This window comes from Bubalus kerabau, chromosome 2, assembly GCF_029407905.1.
Source record: "Bubalus kerabau isolate K-KA32 ecotype Philippines breed swamp buffalo chromosome 2, PCC_UOA_SB_1v2, whole genome shotgun sequence".
Taxonomy (NCBI): domain Eukaryota; kingdom Metazoa; phylum Chordata; class Mammalia; order Artiodactyla; family Bovidae; genus Bubalus; species Bubalus kerabau.
In genome coordinates, this window is record NC_073625.1 from 126,409,503 (window position 1) to 126,436,847 (window position 27,345).

Sequence of the window (27,345 nt, forward strand, 5' to 3'; positions counted from 1 at the left end):
ATGCAGAGTACATCACGGGAAACATTGGGCTGGAAGAAGCAGGAGCTGGAATCAAGATTGCTGGGAGAAATATCAATAACCTCAGATATGTAGATGACACCACCCTTATGGCAGAAAGTGAAGAGGAACTCAAAAGCCTCTTGATGAAAGTGAAAGAGGAGAGTGAAAAAGTTGGCTTAAAACTCAACATTCAAAAAACAAAGATCATGGCATCTGGTTCCATCACTTCATGCCAAATAGATGGGGAAACATTGTAAACAGTGTCAGACTTAATTTTTCTGGGCTCCAAAATCACTGCAGATGGTGACTGCAGCCATGAAATTAAAAGACACTTACTCCTTTGAAGGGAAGTTATGACCAACCTAGATAGCATATTCAAAAACAGAGATATTACTTTGCCAACAAAGGTCCATCTAGTCAAGGCTATGGTTTTTCCAGGGGTCATGTATGGATGTGAGAGTTGAACTGTGAAGAAAGCTGAGTGCCTAAGAATTGATGCTTTTGAACTGTGGTGTTGGAGAAGACTCTTGAGAGTCCCTTGGACTGCAAGGAGATCCAACCAGTCCATTCTGAAGGAGATCAGCCCTGGGATTTCTTTGGAAGGAATGATGCTAAAGCTGAAACTCCAGTACTTTGGCCACCTCATGCAAAGAGTTGACTCATTGGAAAAGACCCTGATGCTGGGAGGGATTGGGGGCAGGAGGAGAAGGCAACAACAGATGATGAGATGGCTGGATGGCATCACCGACTCGATGGACATGAGTTTGAGTAAACTGCAGGAGTTGGTGATGGACAGGGAGGCATTCATGGGGTCACAAAGAGTCAGACACGATTGAACTACTGAATTGAACCGAACTGAACTGAGGCCTAGTGCCTTCAGGGAATGTGGGTCTTCAGCAAGTCCTCAGATAATACTACTGCTGGCATGGGTTCTCTGCAAACCCAGAAGATGGCTGCAGGCCCCATGTTCCAGAAAAAAAAAAAACGCAGATTTACTGAGGAGCTTGGCCCTGAGGCCTGGAGCCAAATAGGATTAAGAGATGCGGGCTGGGAGGAGGGTGACAGATGGGAGGGAGTCTGATAGAGATCAGAGCAGGGACCAGCCCCGCAAGAGAAGGTCGCTCTAACTTTTCCTTTTCTTTCTCCCTTCCCACTTGAAATGAAGCACTGCCCTCCAGCCCCTCTGCCCTCACTCCCACCCCTGGGAAGTCACCAGAATCAGGTGAGGATAGCCCCAGGCTGAAGTTCTGAAGTTCTCCCTGGCAGAGGAAGGGAAAGGAGCCCTGGGGGAGGACCTCCAAAGCCCAAGACTCACAAGCTGGGAGGGGAGTACAATTGAGTCCATTCCAGACTGGTTTGTTGGGGGCATGTTCCTGGTGGGTGAAGAACTACGGAAGTGGGAGCTTACCTGTGGCTGTGCTTGTGTTTGCCAAGACCCACATGTGCTGCAATGAAAAGTGAGGTGGGAGATGAAGAAGAATAGCTAACTTTTATTTAGTACTTAAGTAAGCGTCAGGCGCTGAGTAAGCACCTGAAGTAGGTATTATCCCCATGTTCACATAGTGGATGCTCCCGTTACACAGGCACCTGCCCCAACTGACACCTGATATCAGACAGTGCTCTCTGCACAGTCACAACCTCTTGGGCCCTGCACTCCTACAAGCCATGAGACTTTGACCCAATCAATTTTTCTCAGTCCTGGTGTCTCTGCCAGTGTTAAAAAAAAAAGTCAATATTGAGTGCTTCCAAAGGATGTTAGGACACAGATAAACAGCAAGGTGAAACAATAAGGTGAGATGCAGTTAGCTGTGCTGTGTATATCTCAGCCCTCCACCTAATGGTTAGTAGCAATGACCCCACTGCTGGCCTCTGACATTAACTTAGAGGCCTTACATTTGGTTGTGGGCATCACCGGGTTAACATTTCATCTTGTTTTAAATAAAACCATTACTCACCAGTGTAACTAAAGTTTTATTATTACTAATTCCAAAACCATTACACCATGGAGCCAGAGTTTAAAAAGAATTTAATTGAAGACCAAAACATGCCCAGTAGCATTGCCTATTTTGTAAATAATTTCTGTTCCAAATCCTAACTTGGTGCAGCTTTTTTGGTATATTTCAGTTTTCAGTGTGTGATATAAAATGTTTTCATTGTATCTCCATGCAGAATCCTGAAATGTTCAGAAAAGTATTAACAGCAACAACAATAATTATCCTTCTCACTTTTGTAGCACCAAATGGTAGGCTGAACGACCACTCATGTCTTTTTGTTATAGATGAGGAAACAGGCCCAGGCAAGTAACATGGGATGTTCAGGTTCTTAGATCTGAATTCATCCATTCAGGTAGCATGTGTGCAGACCCAGTGTTCTTTGTTTTGTCCATGCTATTTCCACAGAACATTTGAAAAAAGAACATGCTGCCCCACCCAACACTATCAGTGAGGCTGTCTTTTCATCTAAGTGTGTGCAGCCCTCCATAGGGAAATGCCCTCTTAGAACCAACACCCATTCCAACCCCCAGCTGCTAATTTTATGGAGCCATTTCTCAGGCTCTGGGAATGACTTTGGGTGGCTTTGATCAGTAAGCTATGTCCTAGAGTTTTGTTGGTTGTGTTCTCTGTAAGTGTCTCTGGGGAGCTGTATGGTTTCACAGGGTCCCAGGAGTTTCCTGTTAAGACCATTGTCCTGGAAAAAGTCTGGAATGACTCTCAAGTGACTTAAGTTTTTTTCTCAGGGCTACAAGCATGAGGCATTTCCTGGAGTATATATTCATATGTCCTTTATTTTCTTGATAGACAGCAGAATTTTGTCTATCTTGTTAAGATTAGAGACTTTGGAGTTGTGTGAAGGTCGCTTTGTTGCTTGTTGGGTATATGACATTGGAAAACTTAAATTTTTCTGAGCCTCAGTCTCTAAGTCTGTATAATGCAAATAATAATAATGTTTAACTCAGAAGATTGTTGGCATAACCTAAGTGCTTGATATATGTATACTGTCATGTTAATTATGCCTTTCTTTGCACTCAAATAATACAGACTCTTTTGCTTCCATGAGAATATCTTTTTGAAACAAAAGAAGGGTAAAGACCTTTCCAGATACACAACTTTAAAGAAATGGAGGATAAATCCATTAAAAATATGCAATAGAGATATGTTGGGGGAAAAAAAAATCAATGAAATCAAAAGCAGCCTCTCTGAGGAGGTGATAAAGTCGACAAACTTCTATCAAAACTGATCAGCACAAAAAGAGAGAAGATGCAAATTACCAAATTCAGGAATAAGAGAGGTGACATTACTAAAGATTTTATAAGTAGTAAAAGTACAATAAAGCAATACTACAGTAAACAATGTTACGCCATTAAGCAGAAACCAACACAATATTGTAAAGTAATTAACTTCCAATTAAAAATAAATTTTAAAAAAGACAGCATAGATAAAATGTACAAATTCCTCGAAAAACACACACAAAAAAAAGATGAAACAGATAACTTGTACAACCTTTTATCTGTTAAATAAGTGGAATTTGTAGTTAAAATTATCTCCCCACAGAGAAGAAGGGGGGAAACTCAAGCATATATAATTTCACTGTATTAAGAAATGCTTAAGAAAGAAAGAATGCCAATTCTATACAAACTCTTCCAGAAAATTGAAGAGAAGGGAATGCTTCTCAACTCATTCTTTGAAGCCAGTGTTTTCCTGATACCAAAATCATATTAAAATGTTATAAGAAAACTTCATACCAGTATGCCACAAAACCATATATAAAAAATTATTGATGAAATTTTATAAAATTGAATTCAACAATCTACAAAAAGATTAATATATCATAACCAAGTAGAGTTAATGCAAGATTAACTTTCTGAAAAAGTCGAGAAAATAAATCAATGTAATTTACCATATTTTTAAAGTGGTAAATTTTTAATACTGACATTTTAAATATTAACAAACAAAAAATCATATGATTATGTCAATAAAAGTATAAAATGGAATTCCCTGGAGGTCCAGTGGTTAGGACTCTGTGCTTCCACTACCTGGTTGGGGAACTGAGATCACACAAGCCGTGTGGCATGGCCAAAATAAATAAATAAATAAAGGCAGAAAAAAATAATTGATAAAACCCAACAGCCATTCCTGGTATAAATTCTTAGCAAACTAAGAATAGATGGGAACTTCCTCAATCTGATAAAGGACAACTACAAAAACCCCACAGTTAGCAAATAACGTAATGGCAAAGACTGAATGCTTTCTCCATAAGATCAAGAATAAAACTTTTATGTTCAGTCTCCACTTCTATGCAATATTACACTTTTGGTTCCAGCCAGTGCAACAAAGCAAGGAAAAGAAAACAAGTAAAACCGTCTTTATTCTTTTGATGATATGATCATCTATGTAAAAAATCTGATGGGATCTTAAAAAAAGTTATTATAACTAAAATGTAAATTCAGTAAGATTGCAGAAGACAGAAAGAAATCATTTATATTTCTATATTAGCAATGAGCAATCAGAAATCAAAATAAAAGTGTCATATGCAATGAAATCAAAATTTATGAAAGGCCTAGAGATAAATATGACAATAGGTAGATAAGAACTATTCACTAAAAACAACAAATCATTACTGAGAGAAATTTTAAAGAACTTTATAAGTTAAGAGATATATGGTGTTCACTTAAGAATACTGAATGTTCTTAATATGAATACTTAATTATTCTTAAGATGCCAATTCTTCCCCAAACTGATGTATAAATTCAACAGAATTCCAATCAAAATCACAGCAGGCTTTCTGGTAGGAATTAACAAACTCTTTTCTAAAACAACTTTGAAAAAGAACAATGCAGGAGAGCTAACACTTCATATTTCTAGATTTTTCTAAAGCTACAGTAATTAAGACAATGTGGTACTGGCATAAAGATCCACAAATAGATGAACAGAACAGATTGAGAAACCAGATACAAATTCACACTTAAGGACAACTGACAAAGGTGTAAAAGCAAATCAGTGGAGAAAGGATGGTCCTTTTAACAAGTGATGCTGAAACAATTGGATAGCTATATGCTAAAAAATGAGCTTCAGTCCAAATCTTATGCAATATACAAAAATCAGCTCCATATGGATCATAGACCAAAATGTAAATCATAGTATCATAGACCTAATGTGAATCTAAATCTAAAAATTTTAGAAGAAATAAAATTTTTTAAAAAAGGAAAAACTATTGTGACCTTGGTGTTACAGACTAAACATTTGTATCCCCCAAAATTCGTATATTGAAGCCCTGTCCCTCAGTGAGATAGTTTGGAGGTGGAAACTGGGAAGTAATTAAGGTTGGAGGAGATCATGAGGGTGGTGCCCATGATTAGATTAGCGTCCTTATAAGAAAAGACACCCTTTCCCTCTCCCATGTGAGGATGCCACAAGAAGGCAGTCTGCAAACCAGGAAAAGGGCTCTCACCAGAAACCCAATCTGTGGCACCTTGCTTTTCGGCTTCCCAGCCTCCAAAACTGAAAAATAAATGTCAAAAATAAATGTCTGTTGTTTAAACCCCCAGTACCTGGTATTTTATTATTGTGAATACTTGGGTTAAGCAAAGATTTTCTTGATACAACACCAAAAGCATGATCTATAGAAGAAAAAAATTGATCTTGTACTTCATCAAAATTAAAAACTTTTCCTCTGCAAAAAACATTAAAGTAATGAAAAGACAAGCTGTGGACGAGGGAGAAATATTTGCAAATTGCACATCTGATATACAGTGGTGTGCTTAGACTCTTCATCATGTCGGACTCCTTATGACCCCATGGACTGTAGCCAGCCAGGCTCCTCTGTCCATGCGATTTTCCAGGCAAGAATGCTGGGGTGGGTTGCCATCTCCTCCTCCAGGGGATCTTCCTGACACAGGGAGCAAACCCATGGCTCTTGTGTCTCCTGCATTGGCAGGCAAATTCTTTACTACTAGTGCCACCTAGGAAGTCCCATATACAGTGGATTCATATATAAATAAATCAATAATTAGACAAAAAACACAAAAAATTTCTAAAAAGGCAAAAGGTTTGAACAATTTACCAAAAATGATACATGAATGAAAACACTTAAAAATGCTCAAAATCATTCATCATTAGGGGAATGCAAATTAAAATCCAGTGAGATACCTCTACATATATATGATAATGGTTAAAGTTTTTCAAAAATCGAACTTACCAAGTTTGGGCACAAGTATGGCACAACTGGAATGCTCATTCACTATTGATGGTAATGTAAAATTGTACAACCACTTTGGAGAAGTGTTTGGTAGTGTATTAAAACATTAGACATACATCGACAATCTGATCTAGCCATCCTATTCCTAGAGATGGACCAAATAAAAACAGAAGCATCTTTCCAAATAAAGACACATACATGAATGTTCATAGAAGCTTTATTTGTAATAGCTGAAACCTGGTAATAATCCAGGTGTCCATGAACAGATGAATAAGCGAATCATGACATATGAGCTAATTACATGTGTAACAACATGAGGGAATCTCAAAATAATTATGCTAAGTGAGAGAAGCCAGACAAAAATGAATATATGCTATGTGATTCCATTGGCTTAAATCTCTAGAAAGTGCAAATGAACCTGTAGTGACAGAAAAATAATCAATTATTTGCTAAGGAAGCAGGAGCAAAGTGGAGTGGGTAATTCTGAGTAAGAACATTTCCTTTTCTCTGTTCCCTATTCTCTAACAATATCTCATTGTGCAGGTTGAAGTAAATAATGCATATCACACCTAGAACGGAGCTAAGTCTCAGTAGTATTACTCATCCTGCAAACTCCTTTCATCACTGAGTCTTACTTCAATTTTTGCCATTACTGTAGCTCTTGTTTTTCTTTCGGCCTGTTGAAAGCCTACTCATCTTTTCAGGCCCATCCTGAAGGCCACTTTCTTTCTATACCTATTATGGTCCTTACTCTTACTTTCTAATTATATTAATAACAATTACTATTGGTTGAATCTCCACAAAGGGCCAGGAGCTTTGCAGGTGATTTATAAACATTACCAAAGATTGGCTTCCCTCATAGCTCAGTTGGTAAAGAATCCGCCTGCAGTGCAAGAGATCCAGGTTTGATTCCTGGGTCGGGAAGATCCGCTGGAGAAAGGATAGGCTACCCACTCCAGTATTCTGGCCTGGAGAATTCCGTAAGAGTCGGACACCACTAAGCGAATTTCACTTTCACTTCACCAAGGATTAATCACCAGTCTTATAAATATCTAGATACAGGAAAACTTTATACTTTTCTCCAGAGAAGGTCAACTTTCCTTAGAATCCCAAAGGTATCACTCATTTAAAAGACTTTAAGAACAACTGTTTCCTTGAACAAGATGTAAAAAAAGTGCTGTCATTTCTCCCATTTTGTGGGGAAAAACAAAACCACTCAGGCCCGGAGAGTTACCACAGCTTACCCAAATACCCTCACTGTCCTGATGAGCGCAGCATTGAGTATCATGTTAACTATCAGGGTCTGTTGGCATGTCTTCAGAAGAGTCATACTTCACAGTCCTATATGGGTAAAGACACACACAGAGCTCGTGCCCCTTCCTGCTTCAGCCCCCTCATCTAGGGCCCGAAAATATTTTGAAGCCCACCATTTAAAAATCATTATCTGAGGGATGGCCAGCTTTCTTGCAATGCTTTTGTGTGTGTGTGTGTGAAATACTTTACTTAAAATCCTGCTTTTAAAAATTCATTATGGTTCAGGGTCACTGTTTTGTGACAACTGAACATTTAAATTAGCACTGCGGTTTGGCCAGAGAACGCTGATGGCCCCAAGGCCCATGTGCCCCAAATGCCCCTGGGCTTCAGCCAAGCTGTGCTCTGGGCTGGGTCTGGCCAGGAGGTCTTTTCAGCTCTTTTCCAAACAGCTTTAGTTCCATTAAATTTTTCCTAGCCTGGGAGTGGCTGAGAATCAGGCAGCCTGGGTTTGTTAGGTATTATAGTTCCTGATTATCCTCCAATCTCTTGCGAACTCATTACTGCTATCAAATATGAATTTAAAAACAAAACAAAATGCTACCTGATCAGGTCATTCTCCGTTTAAAAATCTTGCCTTTCTGTGACCTAAAATGTCAGCATTCCTCAACCCTTTCAAGATTTTGGATGGGATCAAGTCTGGGAGCTGTGGCAGAAATTTGAATTTGTCAAGCTCCCCATGTGACTCTCGCACTTATCCAGAGTTGAGAAAATCCCCAGCCTGCCTAGTAGATTTTCTGTATCTAGTGTGGCATGCAAGTCCCCTTACACCCTGACCCCCACTCACCCTCTACCTCTCTTCCCCCATCTCAGTAAGTGGCAACAACACAATCTTGAGTCAGAATTCTGGGAGTTGTCTTTGTTGTCTTCCTCTCCCTCAATTTCTCACTCTCAATCTATGGTCAGGTTCAGGCTTTTCTGAAAGACAAAATATATTTTGTCTTTATCCTCTGGGTTCCATGTTCACCACCACCAGTCCAATCCATTCAGGCATTCTCTCTCCTAACCTGGGCTTTATTCATAAAAATATAAATAAATAAACAAATATTATAAACAAATAAACAATAAATAAAAATTAAAAAATAAATAAAAATAAATAAAAACAAATAAATATTATATTTTAGTGTTGCATTGCTACAAAGATAACTGGATTCTTTATTATATATCCATTATCATTTTATTTTTTAATTCTGATTTTAAAAGAAATTAAAACATTTTCATGGGCCCCAGGCTCTGTGCCCAGAGTGCCTAACGGTCCTAAGTACTGCAACAGGCTCCAAACTGGCCTCCAAATCCATTTTCCTCACAATACCCAGAGTCCTCTTTTACCCTTAAAATTCCCTGCTTAAACAGCCTTGATCAGTCACTAAAAGTTTCGGTTATTATAAATACGAATAAAGCCTCTTACCACATCCTCCACACAAGTAACTAGTTATTTGTGATTTATTTCATTCCACTTTTGTCAGTTATACATGCAAAATATATGCAAAATATCTATGAAATGAGCAAAATGTTTATTTTGTGTTGAACCTATTGCTTTTTCATTAAATAAATTGTATCCTAATGCACATACCATTCTTCAACCTGCCCATTTCACTCAACAGTAAATCTTAGAGATAAATCCAGGTTGATGCATATATCAATAGATCTTCCGTATCCCTTCTTATTGTTGTTTTGTGTTCCATAGTATGACTATATTATATTTAGCCATTATTCCACAGAAGCCCATTTTTCACCTTGACAAATAATGCTACAGTAAATATGTTTGCAAATGGAAGTTTCTCTGAGACAGATATCTTGAGGTAAGATTATTGGTTTGTAGGATATGCCCATTTTTCTTTTGTTAATATCCCCAGATTGTATTCCAAGTAGCCAGGCCACTTTATGTTCTGACAAGCATGATACGTGTGTACTTGAAAGTGTTGAAAGTGTTAGTTGCTCAGTCATGTCCAATTCTTTGTGAACCCAGGGGCTTTGTGACTCCATGATCACCAGACCAGTCCATGGAATTCTCCAGGCAGGAATACTGGAGAGGGTTGCCATTTCCTTCTCCAGGGGATCTTCCCAAACCAGGGATCGAACCCAGGTCTCCTACACTGCAGATGGATTCTTTACCATCTGAGACACCAAGGTTCTAATGTGCTTATTTCTCCACAATTTCACCAACGCTAACCAGCTCCAACATCCTCCAGTAACTCTTTCTGAAAGGGCCTGCAAATGGTAGGCTTTTTAGAGTCTGAAAACGTCTTCATTATTTCAGCTTCACGTACATAATCCTTAGTAAAAAAATGATAAATTTAAAGGTATTTTCTTTTTTCACATTTGGATATTCTCTATTTCCCTTTTGTTTCCACGTGGCTGGTGAAAATGTATGAATGATAATCTAATTTAATTTTTTTCTCTTAAAAATTGGTAATTTTAAGATTCTAATTTTATTCTTAATACATTGACCTTTCATGACAAGGATTCTAGGTCTAATTTTATGTAAATATCTCACCTGGGCCTTGGTAGATCTTTTCAGTCTGAGAATTCTTGTCTTTTCTCAATTCTGGGAAAATTAAGGCCAATATATCATCAAAGATTGTTTCACATTCCCCCTCTTTATTTCATTTTTAAAGAAAATCCTAGTAGACATATGTAAGAACTTCAGAATCTATATCCCTTTATTTTTTTTCTATACTTCTGATCTCTTTATCTGAGAGAATTCTTCAGCTTGATTTTTCAAATCATTAATTAATTTTTCATTTGCAGCCATTCAGCTATTTATACTTACAATTGCATCTTATTTTTTAATTTCAATAAACATTTAATAAATGCAAATTGTTACTTTAATTTCATTAATTGTCCAGTGCTTCTTTTTTGCATTTCAACCTGTTTATATTTCAAATCTTTCTCCTTGTCTCATAGATGATATCCCCTACTTTAACTTTCTGGAGACAGTTATTTTAAAATTCTGTTCTTGTGGTTCTATTAACTCTATTTCCTTCCATGAAACCCTTTTCTTATTGAGTTTAGTATCACTTTTCCATATATAGGCTTTGAGAAATATTTGTTGACTCTTGTTTGGCAATTTTTCTGTGTTGGTGATTCTCTCTCCTTTCCCAGTGACTTTACATACAGTCTTGTCAGCCCCAGAGGGACTATGAAGAACCCCCACATGGTCAAGATGGGTTCCCACTGTGGGAAACTCACTGCCATAGCTTCTCATCTACCACCTTCCTTTTATGGACTTTCCCACTTCCTCATCCACAGGTCATTCCTTTTCTTGCCTCTGAGTGCAGCTGTTCACATTTCTATATCTTTATTATTTCTATGAACTGGGTTATAAAAATGGGGAGTTTCCATACGTGTGATGTCCAAGTAGGGTAGTCCATCGTTGAGAAATCACCAGCTCTTCACTAGCAAACTTGTACTCCTCCTATTGATTTTAAATAACAGTTCACCATGACTTTGCTGACCACTCTGCATAAATTAAGCCCTTCTATTAGCCTCTCTCATAGTTCTCTTTCTGTGTAGCAGTCATCATAATTTATAATTATAGACTTAATTATATGTTTACCTGTCCTGATATCTTTCTAAAATTTTATTTAGACATCTATACATTCAATAAGCATTTATTGAGTTGAAAGTACAAAGGATATTGTTCAGACCCTCAAATTATTGTGATGAAAGAATGACACAAATCAACAAAAAAAATTGCTTTATAATTTGACACATGCAATTTAAAGTATAATTTAAAGTTTAAGTGTAAGGAACAAAGGTAGTGTTTACTTCCATTCTGAATGATTGGGGAAAATTTTCCAGAGAAGCTGACATTTAAGAAAGATTTCAAATGATAAATAAGAGGAAGTTCTATAGACAAATGAGGAAGAAAATAGCATTAAAGACCAATAGAACCAAGTATGTAAGTGCCTATAGACATGAGAGAGCATGATAAAATCTGGAATATGAAACTAGTTTGGTACCAGTTCTAGACATTAAAGTATGATGTGTAGGCGTGCTGGTTCTGGGGGAAAATACAGAGGTGAAAGAGTAAACCCATATAAGAGTATTGTGTCGGTCAGAGCAGGCTAAATTATCTACGGTAACAAACAATACCAAGAGCTCAGTGGCTTCACACAACAGTTTCTTTCTCGCTTAGGCAAAGTCTGCTGTGGATCCAGGCCATTCTCCAGGCAGCTGTCCTCCACATGTTGGCTCAGCACTGCAGGCTACTTCAGTTTCATGGCAGCATTAGACGTTAAGGCTCAAAGGCTATTCTAAGGTATTTTTATTTTATTCTCTAGGCAAAGGAAGGATCTGAAAGGTCTATCAAAGGGAGAGAATTAATGAGACTTGTATACTTATAAGAGTATACCTTTCTTACTAAAGGTAAAGAAACCAATGAGAAGTTATTGAAATAATCCAATGAAAACTAATGAATCATTCCACTACTGCAAGGGCAATGGGGAATGGATGTTATGCATAATGATGGATTTAAAGATACTTATATGGAAACAATAGGAGTTATTGATTGATGGCAGATGAGAAGAAAAGGAAAAAATAAGTCAGTGATGACATGCAAATATCTGGCTTGAATTTCTATTTGCTAGTAGTTCATGAACATTGTTCATATGAGAGAATGAGCAAGTTGGATATAGAAAATGACTTCTGCCTAATGGAACCTTGAGGGGGAGGTGAAAATAGACATTTGACTTGAGCATGAGGAATTATGGAAAGACATTTAGACTAAAGAAGTAGTAGATTTGCTAGTGATCAGTATGTAATGATTTTTAAAACTATAGTGGGATGTATGAGGAATATTTGAGAAGACTGGTTACAATTGAGCTTCTGAGCTTCATGGTTTTAGGAGAGCCATCAAGCCCCTGTAATTATATCCCAAATTTGAAGAATAGTGCCTATTAAATGTTTCTTGGAAGAAAACTCATTTCACAAATGTTTATTAAGGTCCTATTTTGTGCAGGCCAAGGGCATTATTCTTGGTACTGGGAATAGAGCAGTAAACAAAAAAAATACAAAAATACTTGTCCATTCATAGACAGTGTTATTCTAATGGGGTAGAGAACAAGCAACAAACCAATAAAAACTTAAAATAAATACCATCTTAGCTGGTGGCTAGTGCCACAAAGACAAATGAAGCAGAATATGGGGAGAGCAAATGGGGGTGAGAATAGAAGTAATAGAGTGTCCAGGAAGGACCTCACTAATAAGGTGACATTTTTAGAAAGAAATGAAGGAGTGAGGGAATGAATTATGTGGTCTTGTTGGGGATATTCAAAACAGAAGGAATCTGGCTTTCATTAGATTCTCAATGATTTACCAGAAATATGAAGAATCATTCCTCTTAAGTAAGAAGAGAGTCGAGAAACTGGTTAAAAAAAAAAGAATCCACTAAGGAGTGATGGTGCTTATTTGTGGAATGCAGAAAAGATATAAAGCCAAGAGAATCTGATAGACTAGAATTGGAATGGTGTTAGACGGCTAGCTATCCTGATGAGGTTGAATTATTGGGTTATTGAAGAAGTCAGACTTAGAAAGATGGGGGACAGTGGTCAGGGAATGGGGTATCACAAGAGTGAGATTTCAGACATAGATATAGCTATAAGTAGAGTAGCTGGCTATGGTGAAATGGAAGAAATCATCATTAAACTAGGTCAAGCAATGAGAGACCACTGTTACTCAGGATGTCAGGAGGAATCGGGAAGGAGAGGTGAGCATAGTGTCACATGCCTAAGTTATGAATGAAAGGAACAGAGGATAGGGTAAAGAAATTGGAAGATGACAGTAGTAGAGATGAGTAGAGTGTGCCAGAATGATAGAAAAGCAGGGGAATTTAGAAGGAGTTTGGAAAAGTAATGGTCATGAAACAGCACTAGAGAGTTAGGGAGGTGATAGTCCTGAACCCCCTGACCTTACACAAGGTCTGACCCCTGCTATTCATTTGCTTCTTAAGGCCTAATTAATCCTGTCTGATGGTTGTATCTTCTTGATCCATGTGGTCTTAGCATCTGAGGAACTTCTGGGGGAGGGGAGACCTAAAATGAGTGAATAGCAACTATAATTTGTAACAAACATATTTAGGTGAGCAAAGGTAAGGCAAGTATAGATGGTGTATTAGCTTCCCAGGGCTGCCATACTGAAATACCACAGACTGGGTCACTCAAGTAAAAGACATTCATTTTCTCACAGTTCTAGAGGCCAGAAGTCTAAGATCAAGGTGTTGGCAGCTTTAGTTTCTTTTGAGAGCCTTTTCCTTGGCTTGCAGATGGCTGCCTTCTTACTGCATTCCCTCATGGTCTACCTACTGTCTGTGTTGTCTGTATCCTAAACTCTTCTTCTTACATTAATAATTAGATTAGGCCCATTCAGCCCTATTTTAACTTAATCACTTATTTAAAGCTCCTGTCTTCAAATATGTTCATATTTTAAGATACTGGGAGTTAAGGCTTCAATATATGATTTGGGGGAGGAAATAATTCAGCCCATAATAGATGGTCTATTTTTCATGTACCTAACCCTAGGACACATCACCCCTCCTAGGACTGGCAGAAGAGAAAAAAAAAAAAAGAAAATGTCCCCAGGCCCACCTTCTGCCTCACTTCTTGCTACACAAGGAAAATAAACTCTGTTTCAGCACTAGTCAAGGTTTCTCTTATCACCTACCAAACAAAACCTTAACTGACCCAGTGTTTGTTAATTCCATGTATGTGGTGCTTGAAATTAGCTTAACACTATGGTAGTATGGGCTTACTTATGCTTTGGGAGAACTTCTATTAGACAGTCTGTATTAGTTTGCCCAGCTGCCATAACAAAGGATCAGAGACTAGGTAGTTTAAACAGCAAAAATATATTTTCTCACAGTTTGGGAGACTAGAAATTCAAGCTCAAGGTGTTGGCAGGTATTTTAAGGAAGTTCAAGATCAAGGTTGTTCTTCTGAGACCTCTCTCCTTGGCTCACAGATGGCTGTCTCTTCACCCCATCTTTCCTCTGTGTTGTCTGTATCTTAATCTCCTCCTCTTATAAGGATACCAGTCATACTGGATTAGAGCCCACCCTAACAACCTCCAGTTTAATCACCTCTTTAAAGATCCTGTCTCCAAACAAATTCTGAGATACTGGGAGTTAGGGCTTCAGCATATGAATTTTGGAGGAGCACAATTAAGCCCATAATAGAGCCTAGTTTATTTTTTGCATATAAATTATTTTTCCCTCCCCTAAAATCTTGCAGTCACATGACAGCATGGCTCATGAATGCTCAAAATTCACAGGCAGAATCAGGGGTCTACAGATGAGGAGTAACAGAGCCGGATTTAGGGTCAGGAGTACAAGGCTCTAGATGTTGATCATCCTCTTGTTGGCATACTTAGTCTCTCTGAACCTCATCTGGAAACACATGTCAACATTACATGTAGTGATGCACATGAAGGTATCTGGCAGATACTAAGAATATTACATCAAATCTAAGATGTCATTAATTATGACACACCATTATGTGTACCCAAAACGGGACACTTGTGCATGGGAGCTTTTAAAATTATAGATTCAAAAGCCCCTCCCAAGATTCATTGAATTTGAATCTTCTGAGATGAAGCTCAGGCATTGTTATTTTTTTAATTTCCCATATTAGTCTGATGATCTGATAGTTTCTGAAGTCAGGGTTTCCAGCATTCTGTCAGTCAGTGTATTGAATAACCCAAAATTTAATTCTAAGGTGTAATCTCTGGGGCCATTTATCAGTTTTTAGATATTCTATAGGAAGCCTGGATTTCACATTTGGTCAATAAAAACTTTTTGCCCAAATATTTTACTTTTTCCAACGCATTCATGGAATTCCAGAAAGTCTGTGCTGAAGAGTTGTATATAATAAACACTTTGGTAGAACATGTAAACAAAGCCCTGCTCTAGTTGTAGGAATGCTGTAGTATTTACTCTGTTAGTAGTAGGTTTCTGATCCGTTTCCCTTACTATAAACGGGATGTTGAGCCAACATCCGTCATTCTACACTTTTATGATTCTAACTGACATACTGTTAGTTTCTTACATATGTAAGTATGTGAACCTTTTCATCAACATTTTTTAAAACAAGTTGAATCTTCTTAGAAATTATCTTTCTGAATACTTGTGATTAAATCCTGAGTGATGTGATATTATAACCACAGATAAAAGCAAGTGTCAAGATTAGAAGGCCACTCTGGGCTCTTTGACTTTTAACAGATTATTAGCAATTCACCTCGCCACCCCCACTGCAATTTCATTCCATAGTCCTCACACACATTTACATGTGCTCCGTGCTCCCAATGGACTCCTATCCCCTGAGTTTATAGTAGAGCAAACTGATGTCCCTCCTTCCCCTCCTGCAGCAGAGAAAATGGGTGACTTGCCCAAGGTCACATATGAGTTACCCATGTTTGAGCCTATTCCTAGGCCACTGTCTTTTCCATTCCTCCCACTCTTCATGATTTATTCATGTCGCTCCAGGACGTTCTTATCAAAAGATCAGGACGGTATCACCAGTGCAGCCCCACACAATGGGAAATTGCCCTGAATCCAGGCCAGATCAGTCCTGAGCCACCCAGTTTTCATGCAGATTCCATCTGAGCCTTGGCTAACTCCCAAGGAAGCACATATCAGCTCTGCTGTATATTGGCAGAACTTTGGCTCAGAACATATTTCAAATGCCTCCCATTGAGCGTTGGCAGCCTTAAAAAAAAAAAAAAACATAGTCAGGAAATTATTCTGGGAGGCTCAGTGGCTCTGTGACACTTTACAAGGAGAAGCTGATGGCTTTCCCTCCCAAACTCTCCCCTCTCTGCCCAGAACAAATGACTGCATTTCCCTGGATATGCCCTAAATTAGGAGAGGGCCAGCTCATCTGCAGCCCTAATGGAGGGAATGTCTTTAGTGGGCAGGGCCCTCTGCATGGCACAGGGTTCTTTGTGCCAAGTTCTTCCTCTCTTGGTTTTAAAATGCTTGTATATTCCAAGAGAAATGCAGTCCATGTGTTTCTGATTCATTTACACTTAAATCATTAAAATGTTGGTGAGAGTTATTTGATGTCTGAGGAGCCTGTGAGTCTTCTTAATGGGACTTTTACAAATTTTTTTTTTTTTGTCTCTTGCATAAACCAGAAAGCAGTATTTTGCAAAAACAGTGCCTAGGTTCAAACATTTCCTCATCGCATATACTTGCACCCACAACATCAAACACAGCTTCTTAATAATGCCCAGCATAGCGAAGTTGACCTTTAAAGGTGATAAAACAGAGAAACTGGAGAAAAAATGGAACAAGGAGAACTTCAGTAAGATTCAAGGCACTGTTCCCCAAAATGTGCCAAAGCAGTGTTATCAGAGTGTGGAGAATGCATGTGTTTGCCGCCTTGCTTGGAATGGGTGGGAGCCGTCTCTTGAGTACACTGAACAGCTAAAAAAGCATAAGAATAATTTCCTTTAAGTCTCATAGCAAACCCCATTTTCCAGATGAGGAAATAGGATCAGAGATGTTCTTGAGTCCAAAGTACACAGTTCGCTTGAATAGAAAGGAAAGATTATAGCTAACTCTGACTGAGTCTAATTGCTCTTTTCAAAAAATGCCTCAAATTGAGTTTCTCTGTGAATGTGGTATGTATTTGTAATGCCATATGCACTATAATATGTTAGTGAGAAGCAGCACAACATAGTGGATACCAGCTCAGATTTTTCCCCATCACTTTCTAGCTGTGTGATCTTGGGTGACTTACTTAAACTCTCTGAGCAGTTTCTTCATCTGGAAGCAGGAATAATATTACTTACTCAGCTCTGCAAAATGTAAAGACAATCAAAAGCAGTTAACCCATTACTAGACCAGTACCTGACACATAGTGCTCAGTAAATGTTAACTGTTAGCTGTGATAGCAGTAGGAGTAATAAGAGGCTGGATAATCTAGGCAAGTTATGGACCTCTCTTGCCTCAGTTTTCTTGTCTGTAAAATGGGTATGATAGTGTGACCCTCTCAAGTTTGTGGAAATAATTGAGATGACGTTTGCACCCAGCCCTGTGCCTAACACAGAAAAGGGTATCAGTGAACTGTACTTTTTATAACCAGACATCCTTCTCCTTGTTCAGGACTGGTGGTCATGGTTGTGGAGAAAGGAAATTTCCTTCTTCAGCTCGGCTGAGATCCGGTGCTGCTTTTCTTCACAATCCCTGGGTCTAGCCACGTACACAGGCCCAGGTCTCTTCACAGCCATGGGGTGTGAGGCTCTTTGACTGCGGTGGGTCCTCCCTGGGCGGTAACAGGCCCCTGCTCAGTCTGAGTTGGTAATAAGCTCAAGCCTCACTTTCAAGTGGTGAGGAACAACTAGCCAAGTGAAGGACTGGCTGCTAGCTCACAAGCCCGGCCAGCTGCTCGGTTCACCAAAAAGCCTGTGGTTGTTTGTAGACAGACAAGCTTTGGGATTTGGATCATTTTTTCCTGCCTAGTGTAGGATACTAGAATTGCCTTCTTAGTATTGTCCTTGGTTAATTGATGTCCTTTTGCCAGTGTCCTGAAGACGAGCAGAGAATTATAGCCATCTGGCAAGGGAGACTAGGGAGAGCTGACGTTGTCCCTCTCCACTGTCTACACACACACACACACACACACACACACACACACGGTGATACAAATACCTATTTGAGCTGCTCAGTGATTCTCTCCCGGGAGCTGGAAGCAGCCGTACAGGATGAAGGAGGGAACTGGAGGAGGAGATCTTGTAAGGAAGAAGACGGATTCTGTTCTGTCAGGTTCCTCTGAGTGTGTGTAAGAGCAAGTCAGAGGAGAGAGAGAGAGGAGAAGGCAGAGGGAGAGAGGGGGAGAGGGGATCTGTTGCAGGCAGGGGAAGGCGTGACCTGAATGGAGAATGCCAGCCAATTCCAGAGTCACACAGGGACCTCAGAACAAAGATAAGGCTGATACCACACTGGGGACGAGCTCGCAGACGAGCCAGGCCAAGGGGACCAGGCAGCCAGGAGCACTCAAGGCAGGAAAATGAGGTGAGTGCCAGGGCAGAAGTGGGCATGGGGTGGGTGGGGGGAGGCTTTCAGGGACCAGAAGCCAAGTAGCTCTGGAAGGTCTGACCTTGTCTCTGGGCAGACTCACCTGCGTGTCCTATGGTTGGTGCAGGGGCTCCTCATCAGTTCTTGGGGCTCTGAGAAGGGAGCCAGGCTGGGGCCTTGCCTGGGACTCCAGAGACTTGCAACTTGAAACGGGAGGCTGTGGCTGTGTGCAAATGCCGCCGGTGCCGCTGGAGCTCAGATTTCTCCTCTGCCAACACAGGGTGCTGCCCGCCGGCCAATGTGACTTTTCTCCTGTTGCCTACAAGGTTGCGTTTTTGTTTTCCTCCTTTGAAAAGAGCACTGGTTTCTCTCTTCCAACACTCTGTGAGTTAAATATGTGTTTGTGTGTTTATTTGTTCTGACCGGAAAAGAAACCAGATTCCCATTGCTCAGCTCTGTGGCTTCTTAAACCTTCAGAAGTTTGCTAGTTTAAACCTCAGTTTAAAAAAGCAAAAACCTGTCCACATTTTACAGTCCCCTATAAATTTCTGCATTTCTCACTGAAATCAGAGGCCGCCAGTAGCATGAATCAGGCTATGAATTGCACCAAATGACTCTTAAAGGGATATTTCAAATTAAAAAAAAAAAAAAAAAGTCTTCCTGTTTCTGAACCTAAGATTTTAAATTGCAATTGTTTCCAAGCTCTTCAATATTTCCAATGTCTCAGCCTATACTTAGTTACTAGCTGCTTGTTACCAGACATTTCTTGTAAGTTTTCCTCTCTAAGTGTCAAAATCCAGCCACCATAATTATTTTTACTACTTATAAGTGCTAATACTGTTAAAAATACAAAAAAGAAAAAACGAACACTCCAGAGATGTGTTAAGTCTCTGAACACCTCTTTTCCCGTTAATTTTACTCTCAATTGGGAAAGGGTTTCTATTTGTTTCTCTTCTGCAGTCACCTAGCAACTTTTCAGGGTCTGGGGCCAATGAGGGGCTTCAGGCTGTGTTAACTCTTTGAACTCAGATTACCTGTGGTTTAGAGAGATAATCAGGTCTTTAAGGTTAATCCAATCACTCGGTTCTTTTTAAATCCATTGTAATGTTAAACCTGCTGTCTAACTTCATTTTCCTTTCTCCTGAAAGAGATGAGATTTATACCCATCTACATGGAATGACAATTTGACTCATCTGTCCACTATTCAAGTCTTCACCCTACCACCCAGGACCCCAGCCATACCAAACTATAGGGCCGATGATCAGTTCTGTCTTGGCATCTGCTCATCCCTCAACTCTTTTATTTCCCCTATTTCTAGAGCAGTGGTCCCCAGTCTTTTTGGTACCAGGGACCGGTTTCATGTAAGAAAATTTTCCAGGGATGGGGGGAAGGAGGGAGGGGTTCAGGCAGTAATGCAAGCTACAGGGAGCGACAGATGAAGCTTTGCCCACTGGTCTGCTGCTCACCTCCAGCTGCACAGCCCAGTTCCTAACAGGCGGCAGACTGTACCAGTCCTCGGCCGGCCCATGGGTTGCGGACCACTGTTCTACAAGACTCGATCACTCAAGCTTGCTCAAACATCACCTCCTCTTCCCTGCTCAGCTTCCCCAGAGTCAGCATCTTATCCTTTGTGCTTTTTCTGTCCTTGGGAGTTATCTCTCTTAATATTATCATGTTGAAATGTCCACCTCCTCCTCCAAGACTGAATGTTCCTTAAGGAATAGGGTCTGTGGCTTGTTCACCTTTGTATGCCTCGTACCTAGCATAATGTCTGTTTCATACATACGATCATTTCATTGCATACAATCCATACTGGCTGAATTGAATTCAGTTGTTCAATAGCAAAACTTCTCCTGGAAAAGTGCTCCACTACTTTCATGCATTGGAGAAGGAAATGGCAACCCACTCCAGTGTTCTTGCCTGGAGAATCCCAGGGATGGGGGAGCCTGGTGGGCTGCCATCTATGGGGTTGCACAGAGTCGGACACAACTGAAGTGACTTAGCAGCAGCAGAAGTCTCCAAAAGGTCTTGCCTCATACAAACACAACACTTCAGAGTTTACAAAGCACTGGTATAGTCACTGTTGCATCTGGTCTTCAGATTTTGGATGAGGTAAGGGTTTATGGAGACATGAGGATAAAAGAGTTAAGCAACTTGCCCAAAGCCACACTGATGATCTTGAAAAAGCCAAGACCCAAATTTGGATCTTTGGGCTCCAAGTTTAGGATTTCTTTCTATAATATTGTGCCAGACTCTCAACCAAGTATATTATTGTACATCAGCAGCTCTCAACCCTAGCTGCACATTAGAACAATTTATAGTACTTTTAAAAAAATGCCAATGACCAGGCCTCACTCCAGACCAATTAAACTAAAATCTGACCAATTAAACGCAATACTTTTGTATTAGTTTTTTTTTTTTAATTTTCAAATAAAGCTATGGGTTTTCGAAATTATTTTTCACAGGATTAATTGCTTTGGCCAGATGCCTAGGCATGATATGGGCATGGACCCAGCTTCCTCTGTGAGCTTTTGTTATTGCTTTTTTCTGTGGAAGCTAACTCACCATATGGCATTGGGCGTGACATGTCACCTCTTGGGGTATCCTTTTTGTCCTCTGTCAAGTAAGACTGTCAAAGAGATCTACACAAACCTTTTCAACTCTTCTATCCCAAAACAGTCTTGGTGTTGCGTAGGCTGAAGTGAGGAGTGAATGGAAAGGATAGAAAGTGCTACTCGTTCCACAGCCATGGCTATATGCTGGCATTTTTTATGCATTCCTCAGAGCCTGTGCCTACAGTAGGGCTTATGAAATCCCGGCTTTATATGTTACTTGTGACATTTCAAGCAAACATAACTAAACTTTTTGATTAGTCGGAGAATAGATAGCAGGTGTCAGAATTTGTACAGCCGGTGCCTGGTGGATAAGAAGCCAAAAACACTCAGAGAGCGTGATGGGAAATGGAAGCCGCCAGTTACATTCTTTGATTTGCAGCCCTGCAAGCAAGCAAGTGAGCATATGCTCAGGCTTATTATGTGAAAAGAGAGATTTGTTTCATATGTTTGAAACTGTTTTGAAATGCAAACAAAATAGAACAGAGTGCTTCACAGGCCTTCCTCCTACGCTGACCAGTTGCCTACTACACGTGGTCTGAGGCCTCTGAGGATAGATGGAGCCATCCGCCTGGGCCAGCCCACGACAGAACTAGCAGCAGGAAGCTCAGGGTCTTCTCCATGTGGTGTGAAAAAAGCAGAAGTGGAGAAAACTGACCTTTCAGCCTTGCATAATCCGGGTGTTGCTATTGCAGGGAAGTCCAGTTTGGGAACCAAAGCTCATTCCTAACCCCTGCTTTTCGGGAAGCAACCTGATGGGGTAATAGTAACTAATGTTTAACTAGAGCTGGACAGCTGACAAAGTACTTACTCTCCAATCCTTTATTGTGACAGCAGCCTTGGGGGATGTCATTACTATGACGCTTAATGAATGAAGAGGTTGAGAGGGAGACCTTACATGACTTCCCCGAGATGGGTTAGATGAATGAAATAAAAGTCTGGACTGGAATCCAGCTCTTCCAACCCAAGACTAGTGCCCTCCCTTGCTCAAGAGGCACTTAGCCAGAATTTCCAGTGCAGGTTGGAAATATCAGTATATTTCCTCATTTCAAAGTGGGGCTGCCTGACCCCTGCAAGCCAGAGTTTTCAAACTTACCTTTCCTACTACTTCATCAGAGAGCTTGGACCCATGCCTGCCTTTCTCTCTGCCTTGGAGGCCCTTCCTCCACAGATTGGTTTATAAAAATATTGACCCTGGCAATTGGATGAAAACATTTTGTTTCCTTAGTTGCATCTCATGTGTTGCTATTGTAGGGGCCTTGGAAAAAAATATACCTCTATTTTTCTTAATTGAAAAAATAGCACAATTTGAACATTTTACATACTCAAAAGTAAAATTGAAAGCACTCATTTTTATTGAGTGTAATTTTATATTACCACTTCAGAGATAACCACTGTTAATACCCCAGTGATACCCTTCTAGGCCTTTTTGCACTTATGTATTTACCTTTTATGTAAATATTATATAAAACAGCTAGATAATTTCATTGCAGTTATCTCATTGTGTTTATACACTCAAAAATTCATATATATGCATGTAGACACATATATGCATCTTTTTAATGAGCAGGGAGGGGTAGGTTGGGAGAAACAACTTTCTGATTAGCCAAATTCTAACTATTAATGTTAAAATGCTGGTATAGTTCCCCAGAACTTACTTTTTAGACTATATATTAATAAGGCTCCAGCCCCACATTCATGCTTTAGCTCATTCATTCATTCATTATCTATTATATACCAGGCTTTATATTGGGCCCTTTACATACATCATCCTTAATATTCATGTGAGCTCTGTAAATTAAAGACTATAATCTTCACTTTACATTTGAGGAAACCTGAACTCAGAGACTAATTCCCCAAGATTTCACAGCCAGTAAGGAAGTGAACTGGGATTTGAACCCAAATACACCTAACTTCAGAGCCGTGCCTAAAGCATTGCTCTAATTGGAAGCATGTACAGGGAGCTGCAATCTGGAGTGAAGGATATTCCATGGTATCCTGGGAAGCTTTGAGCTGGATGGTGGAGGATAAATGAGATGACCAGGGGAGGAATGAGTGGGGCATGTGTGATGGCGTTGAGGCCCAGATGGGTGTGGCGTGCTTCCAGAATGATCTGCCTCAGGCTGGTATGAGATGAAGCTGGACAGGCAAATCAGCGCTAGATCAAAAAGGGCTCATCAGCCAGCCCAGTAGCAGATGCTTTGCCCTGCAGGCACAGTGAAGCCACATGGACACGTCTGTGTTTTAGAAAATCAAATTTGGCAGAAGATTGCTAAATGGTATGAAATGGGGGCCAAGGAAATCAGTTAGGATTCAGTAGCAATAGTCCGGATAAGAACGTTTAAATTAATTGACTGAGGAGAAACAGAGGGTTTCCAAAACATAGGAATCAGAATAAATAAGTTTTAGGGGAGAAATTGACAAGCCAGGTTTGAGTTCAAGGTCCTCGAGTCTTGCAGGGGAACAATCTATTGGATGCCTTGGTTGTACTGTACATTGACCATTAGGTTTTTGGCAAGTCTTGGACATTCTGCCTCATTATTGAATCAGCCACTTGGGTGTGTTCTGTAAGTTTTAGTTGAATTTCCCATGCCCCTTATGCAACTCTTAACAGTCTATTATCTTGGATTCCTACAACTGGAAATAGATTGTAAGTTTTTTATCCTTTTATAAGAACACTTATCAAAGGAGGGGGAAAACAACTTGTTTTGGTAATTTCTTCTTAATTCAAAATTTTCTATTTATTGATTAATTTTGTTAAATCTGTTTAAGGTACTGCAGATCCCATCATTGAGTACAAGCCTTATCTCAATATTTCCATGTTACTATTACTTTTTAGGAAACTGAATCAAGAGTTTATGATTCTTAAATTAAGCTGAGCTGAAGAAATTATATCAGCTTTTACCTAACTATGACATTTATACTTTAAACCAAAAAACAATATGTCTCAGAGTCCCAAATATGATCTTTTCTGGGAAAGTTTAAAACTATTATTGAATCTTTAAAAGAGCACAACTGGGAGTAACCTTAGAAATCAAGTTACTATTCTCCAGTATTATACAGTGGATAAGCAAGGCCCATAAGGGAAAAATCATTACAGCAGGTCAGTGATGTGCTGGGAACTTGGTCTCCTGGCTGCTGATTTAGTTAAATGACAAGGACTGTTACCCGAGTGTGAGTGAATCCATTCATGTCTTTCAGGTGGCTCCTTCTCTCCCATGCGCTGTGCTTCTCCTTGCTGAAGGCCTCGGCCCACATTGTGGAGCTTAACAACATGTTTGGCCAGATCCAGTCTCCTGGCTATCCGGACGCCTATCCAAGTGATTCAGAGGTGACTTGGAATATCACTGTCCCAGAAGGATTTCGAATCAAGCTTTACTTCATGCACTTCAACTTGGAATCCTCCTACCTTTGTGAATACGACTATGTGAAGGTGAGATCCTGATGTTCCCTTGCCCTGGCTGGTTCTCTACTGGAGAATCTGCTGGAAGTTAGAGGAACCTAGATGAATTAGATCGTGCGTTTGCCCCGCAGGCTGGCAGTCCAGTGAGGGAGACATACAGTATCATAACATGATAAATGAAGATTGCAGGTGGTACACTAGGAGCAGGTTGAGTAGGAAGACCTAGAAAAGATCTTAAGGGAAGATGAAGTTGGCAACGTGTTACTCAAATACAGCCTTCCCTTTGCCTTTCTGTTCTCAAAGTCGAACATTTCTGCTAACCTCTGCTCCAATGTCACCTTTAGTTCAACAAGCAAAAGAGACTCCAGAGTAAGCTATCATTATATCCAAAGCTGAGGCATTAGAAAGCATTGTCCAGTTCCCTAGGTAATGATCAAGGTAATAAAAGTGTAGAGTATGCCACAGGGGAAATAAGAGGTGAGGCTGGAAGGTTGGATTGGAATGAGGTCCTGAAGGGCTTTGAATGTAATGCTAAAAAGTTTGGATTTTATTAACAAAGAGTATGGGCAACAGTAAGGGGTCATCACAAAAAATGGAAGTGACGATGGATGTAAAAAACAAAGGAAAGAGGAGCAGGAAATGATTACAGCATCAAACAACAATTTCTCAGAATTTAGAAAGAATCCACAAGCAATGCCATAGATATGAAGCTGTTTTCTTTTAAAAGTGGAGCTAAGAAAGGTCAAAGTACTTCTGAGAAATGACACATATTACAGTTGTATCTGGTTCAAAAAGAGGTGAAGACCTAAGAACCTACTTATAACTTCTCTCTGGCTTCTTGGAAGAAGCTCTTATTAAACCACTCTAGCATAAATTTCCTATATTTTTGGTTAGTATAGTTTCATTTTTCTACAGCTGTAATTCAGTAAGAATTAACCTGGTATTAACCAGAATGTTTGATCATCAGCAAAGAAGTGAGTTGGCAAGGTGCTTACACTTATAATCTCATTCAACCTTTAAAACAATCCTATGAGATAGGTTTACTATCCCATTTACAGGCAAAGACACAACCCCAAGAAGGTGAAGCAACTCACCCAAGATTGTACAGCTAGTAAATGATGGATCAAGATTCCAAATCCATGTCTTATGACTTTCATTCTTTTGGCTCCTCCAAACTGCTCACAAGCTGCACTCCACTGAGCCCTAGGATACTGCAGAGGCTGACAAGAGCACTGGGGTAGGGGCCGGGAAAGCCTAGTAATTGGGGCTGTGAACTCCTACCCTGATTAACTCATTTTGAATGGTCAGTGTTGCTGATTACATATGTTGGATATGCATCAAGTATCCCATTTAAAGCAAATTTTCTGTGACTAAAAACTTTCTAAAATTGGTCCTCCATGGCACAGTTTTTCAATTTTAGCACTATTGACATTTTGAGCCAGATAAGTATTTGCCGAAGAAAGCTATTCTGCAAATTATAGGATGTTTAGCAGCATCCCTGGCTTCACTTACTAGATGTCAATAGCACTCACATTCCAGTTGTGACAACCAAAAATGCCTCCAGCAGTTATCAATAGCCCCAGAGGAGCAAAAACTCCACATGTGAGAACCATTGCTCTCTCTGTGCTGCTGCCCATCTTTGAATGTCCTGTGCTAGGAACTGTGAGAATTTAAGGACCTAGAAATCTAGTCCGTTACCAAAAGAGATGACCCTAGAAAAAGAGCCATTGCACAAGGTGGAAAAGAGTAATGATGATAAAAGATTGACAAAGAAAGAATGAGAAATGTTGAAACTATCTGCTCTCAGAGATGATGTGGCCTGGTAATCTAGATCAAATACAGTTTCTATAAATTCATTACAAATGGAGCCAACTTCTCAGAGTCACAAGGAGCAAACAGGGAGTATTCACCAAGGCCCTAAGTGTTCATCATCGTAAATTGAAATTTCTAACAAACAGGCTAGTTATGTCTTCTAAGATATAATCTAGCCTCTGGAAGAACCAAACTCCAGGATCCCAGATGTATTATGGGTAAGGGGCATTTGGTTAGCAGAATCCCCCAGCCCATTCCCCTAGCTAATGCTGGCTGTACCACCATTGTATTCTCAAATATTTAGGTTGGAGAGTGAACTTAGCAGAAGAAAAATGACCAAACATTGCTTAATACAAGAGTAAATTCCATGGATTTAGACAAGGCTAGATGTGAACTTCCTAACTGCTTTTTATCTACTTTCAAACATGTCAAACATCTAGAAATTTTGCCAGTGGAAACATTTGCCTTTATTAGTAATTGAGGCTTCAAGACCACAGAAAATTGCAATTTTTTTTTTCTTTAGCTGTGACAATGACTTTTTTTTTTTCATTATTTCCCATCCCTCCACTGCAAGAATTCACTCTCAATTCATTTGCAATTGTTTTTTTTTCTAACAAGTTTTCCTATTATTGAGACAGAGGTCAAGTCTGACCTTGTTAGGACACCTTTGGGGCTTCCCTGGTGGCTCAGCTGGTAAAGAATCTGCCTTCAGTACAGGAGGCCTGGGTTCGATCTCTGGATTGGCAAAAACCCCTGGAGGAGGGCATGGCAACACACTCCAGTATTCTTACCTGGAGAATCCTCATGGACAGAGGAGCCTGGTGGCCTATAGTCCGTGGGGCTGCAAAGAGTAGAACACAACTGAGTGACTAAGCACAGCACAGCACAGGACTCCATTACCAAGGTGATAAACACACAACAGAGGACGCAGCCCATTCCTTTGCTCCCAAATAAGTGGATTCTCCTGACAAGATAGATTAAGGGGTTGACATTGGCTA

The 27,345-nt window shown here is 39.8% G+C and overlaps 1 protein-coding gene and 1 long non-coding RNA gene across 5 annotated transcripts in view; one reads left to right on the top strand and one right to left on the bottom strand.

Moving 5' to 3' along the window:
* Positions 1 to 4,664: 4,664 nt before the first annotated feature.
* Positions 4,665 to 19,321, bottom strand: LOC129643730 (uncharacterized). Its single transcript, XR_008710459.1, has 5 exons — positions 18,624 to 19,321; positions 18,155 to 18,274; positions 10,004 to 10,054; positions 8,294 to 8,424; positions 4,665 to 7,536 (listed from the first exon to the last, which is right to left on the bottom strand). It is a non-coding gene; the product is annotated as an uncharacterized LOC129643730 (long non-coding RNA).
* MASP1 (MBL associated serine protease 1) overlaps positions 18,110 to 27,345 on the top strand; it is a 51,260-nt gene continuing 42,024 nt past the window's right edge. Inside the window, exons 1-3 of one of the 4 annotated variants that reach the window (XM_055568764.1) lie at positions 18,110 to 18,517; positions 18,801 to 18,904; positions 24,334 to 24,565. In XM_055568764.1, coding sequence (XP_055424739.1) covers positions 24,407 to 24,565 — 159 coding nt within the window. In that variant the 5' untranslated portion in view covers positions 18,110 to 18,517; positions 18,801 to 18,904; positions 24,334 to 24,406. Of the gene's footprint in view, positions 18,518 to 18,800; positions 18,905 to 24,333; positions 24,566 to 27,345 lie in introns of those variants that run through there. The other 3 variants (XM_055568763.1, XM_055568766.1, XM_055568765.1) reach the window with 3 other exon arrangements.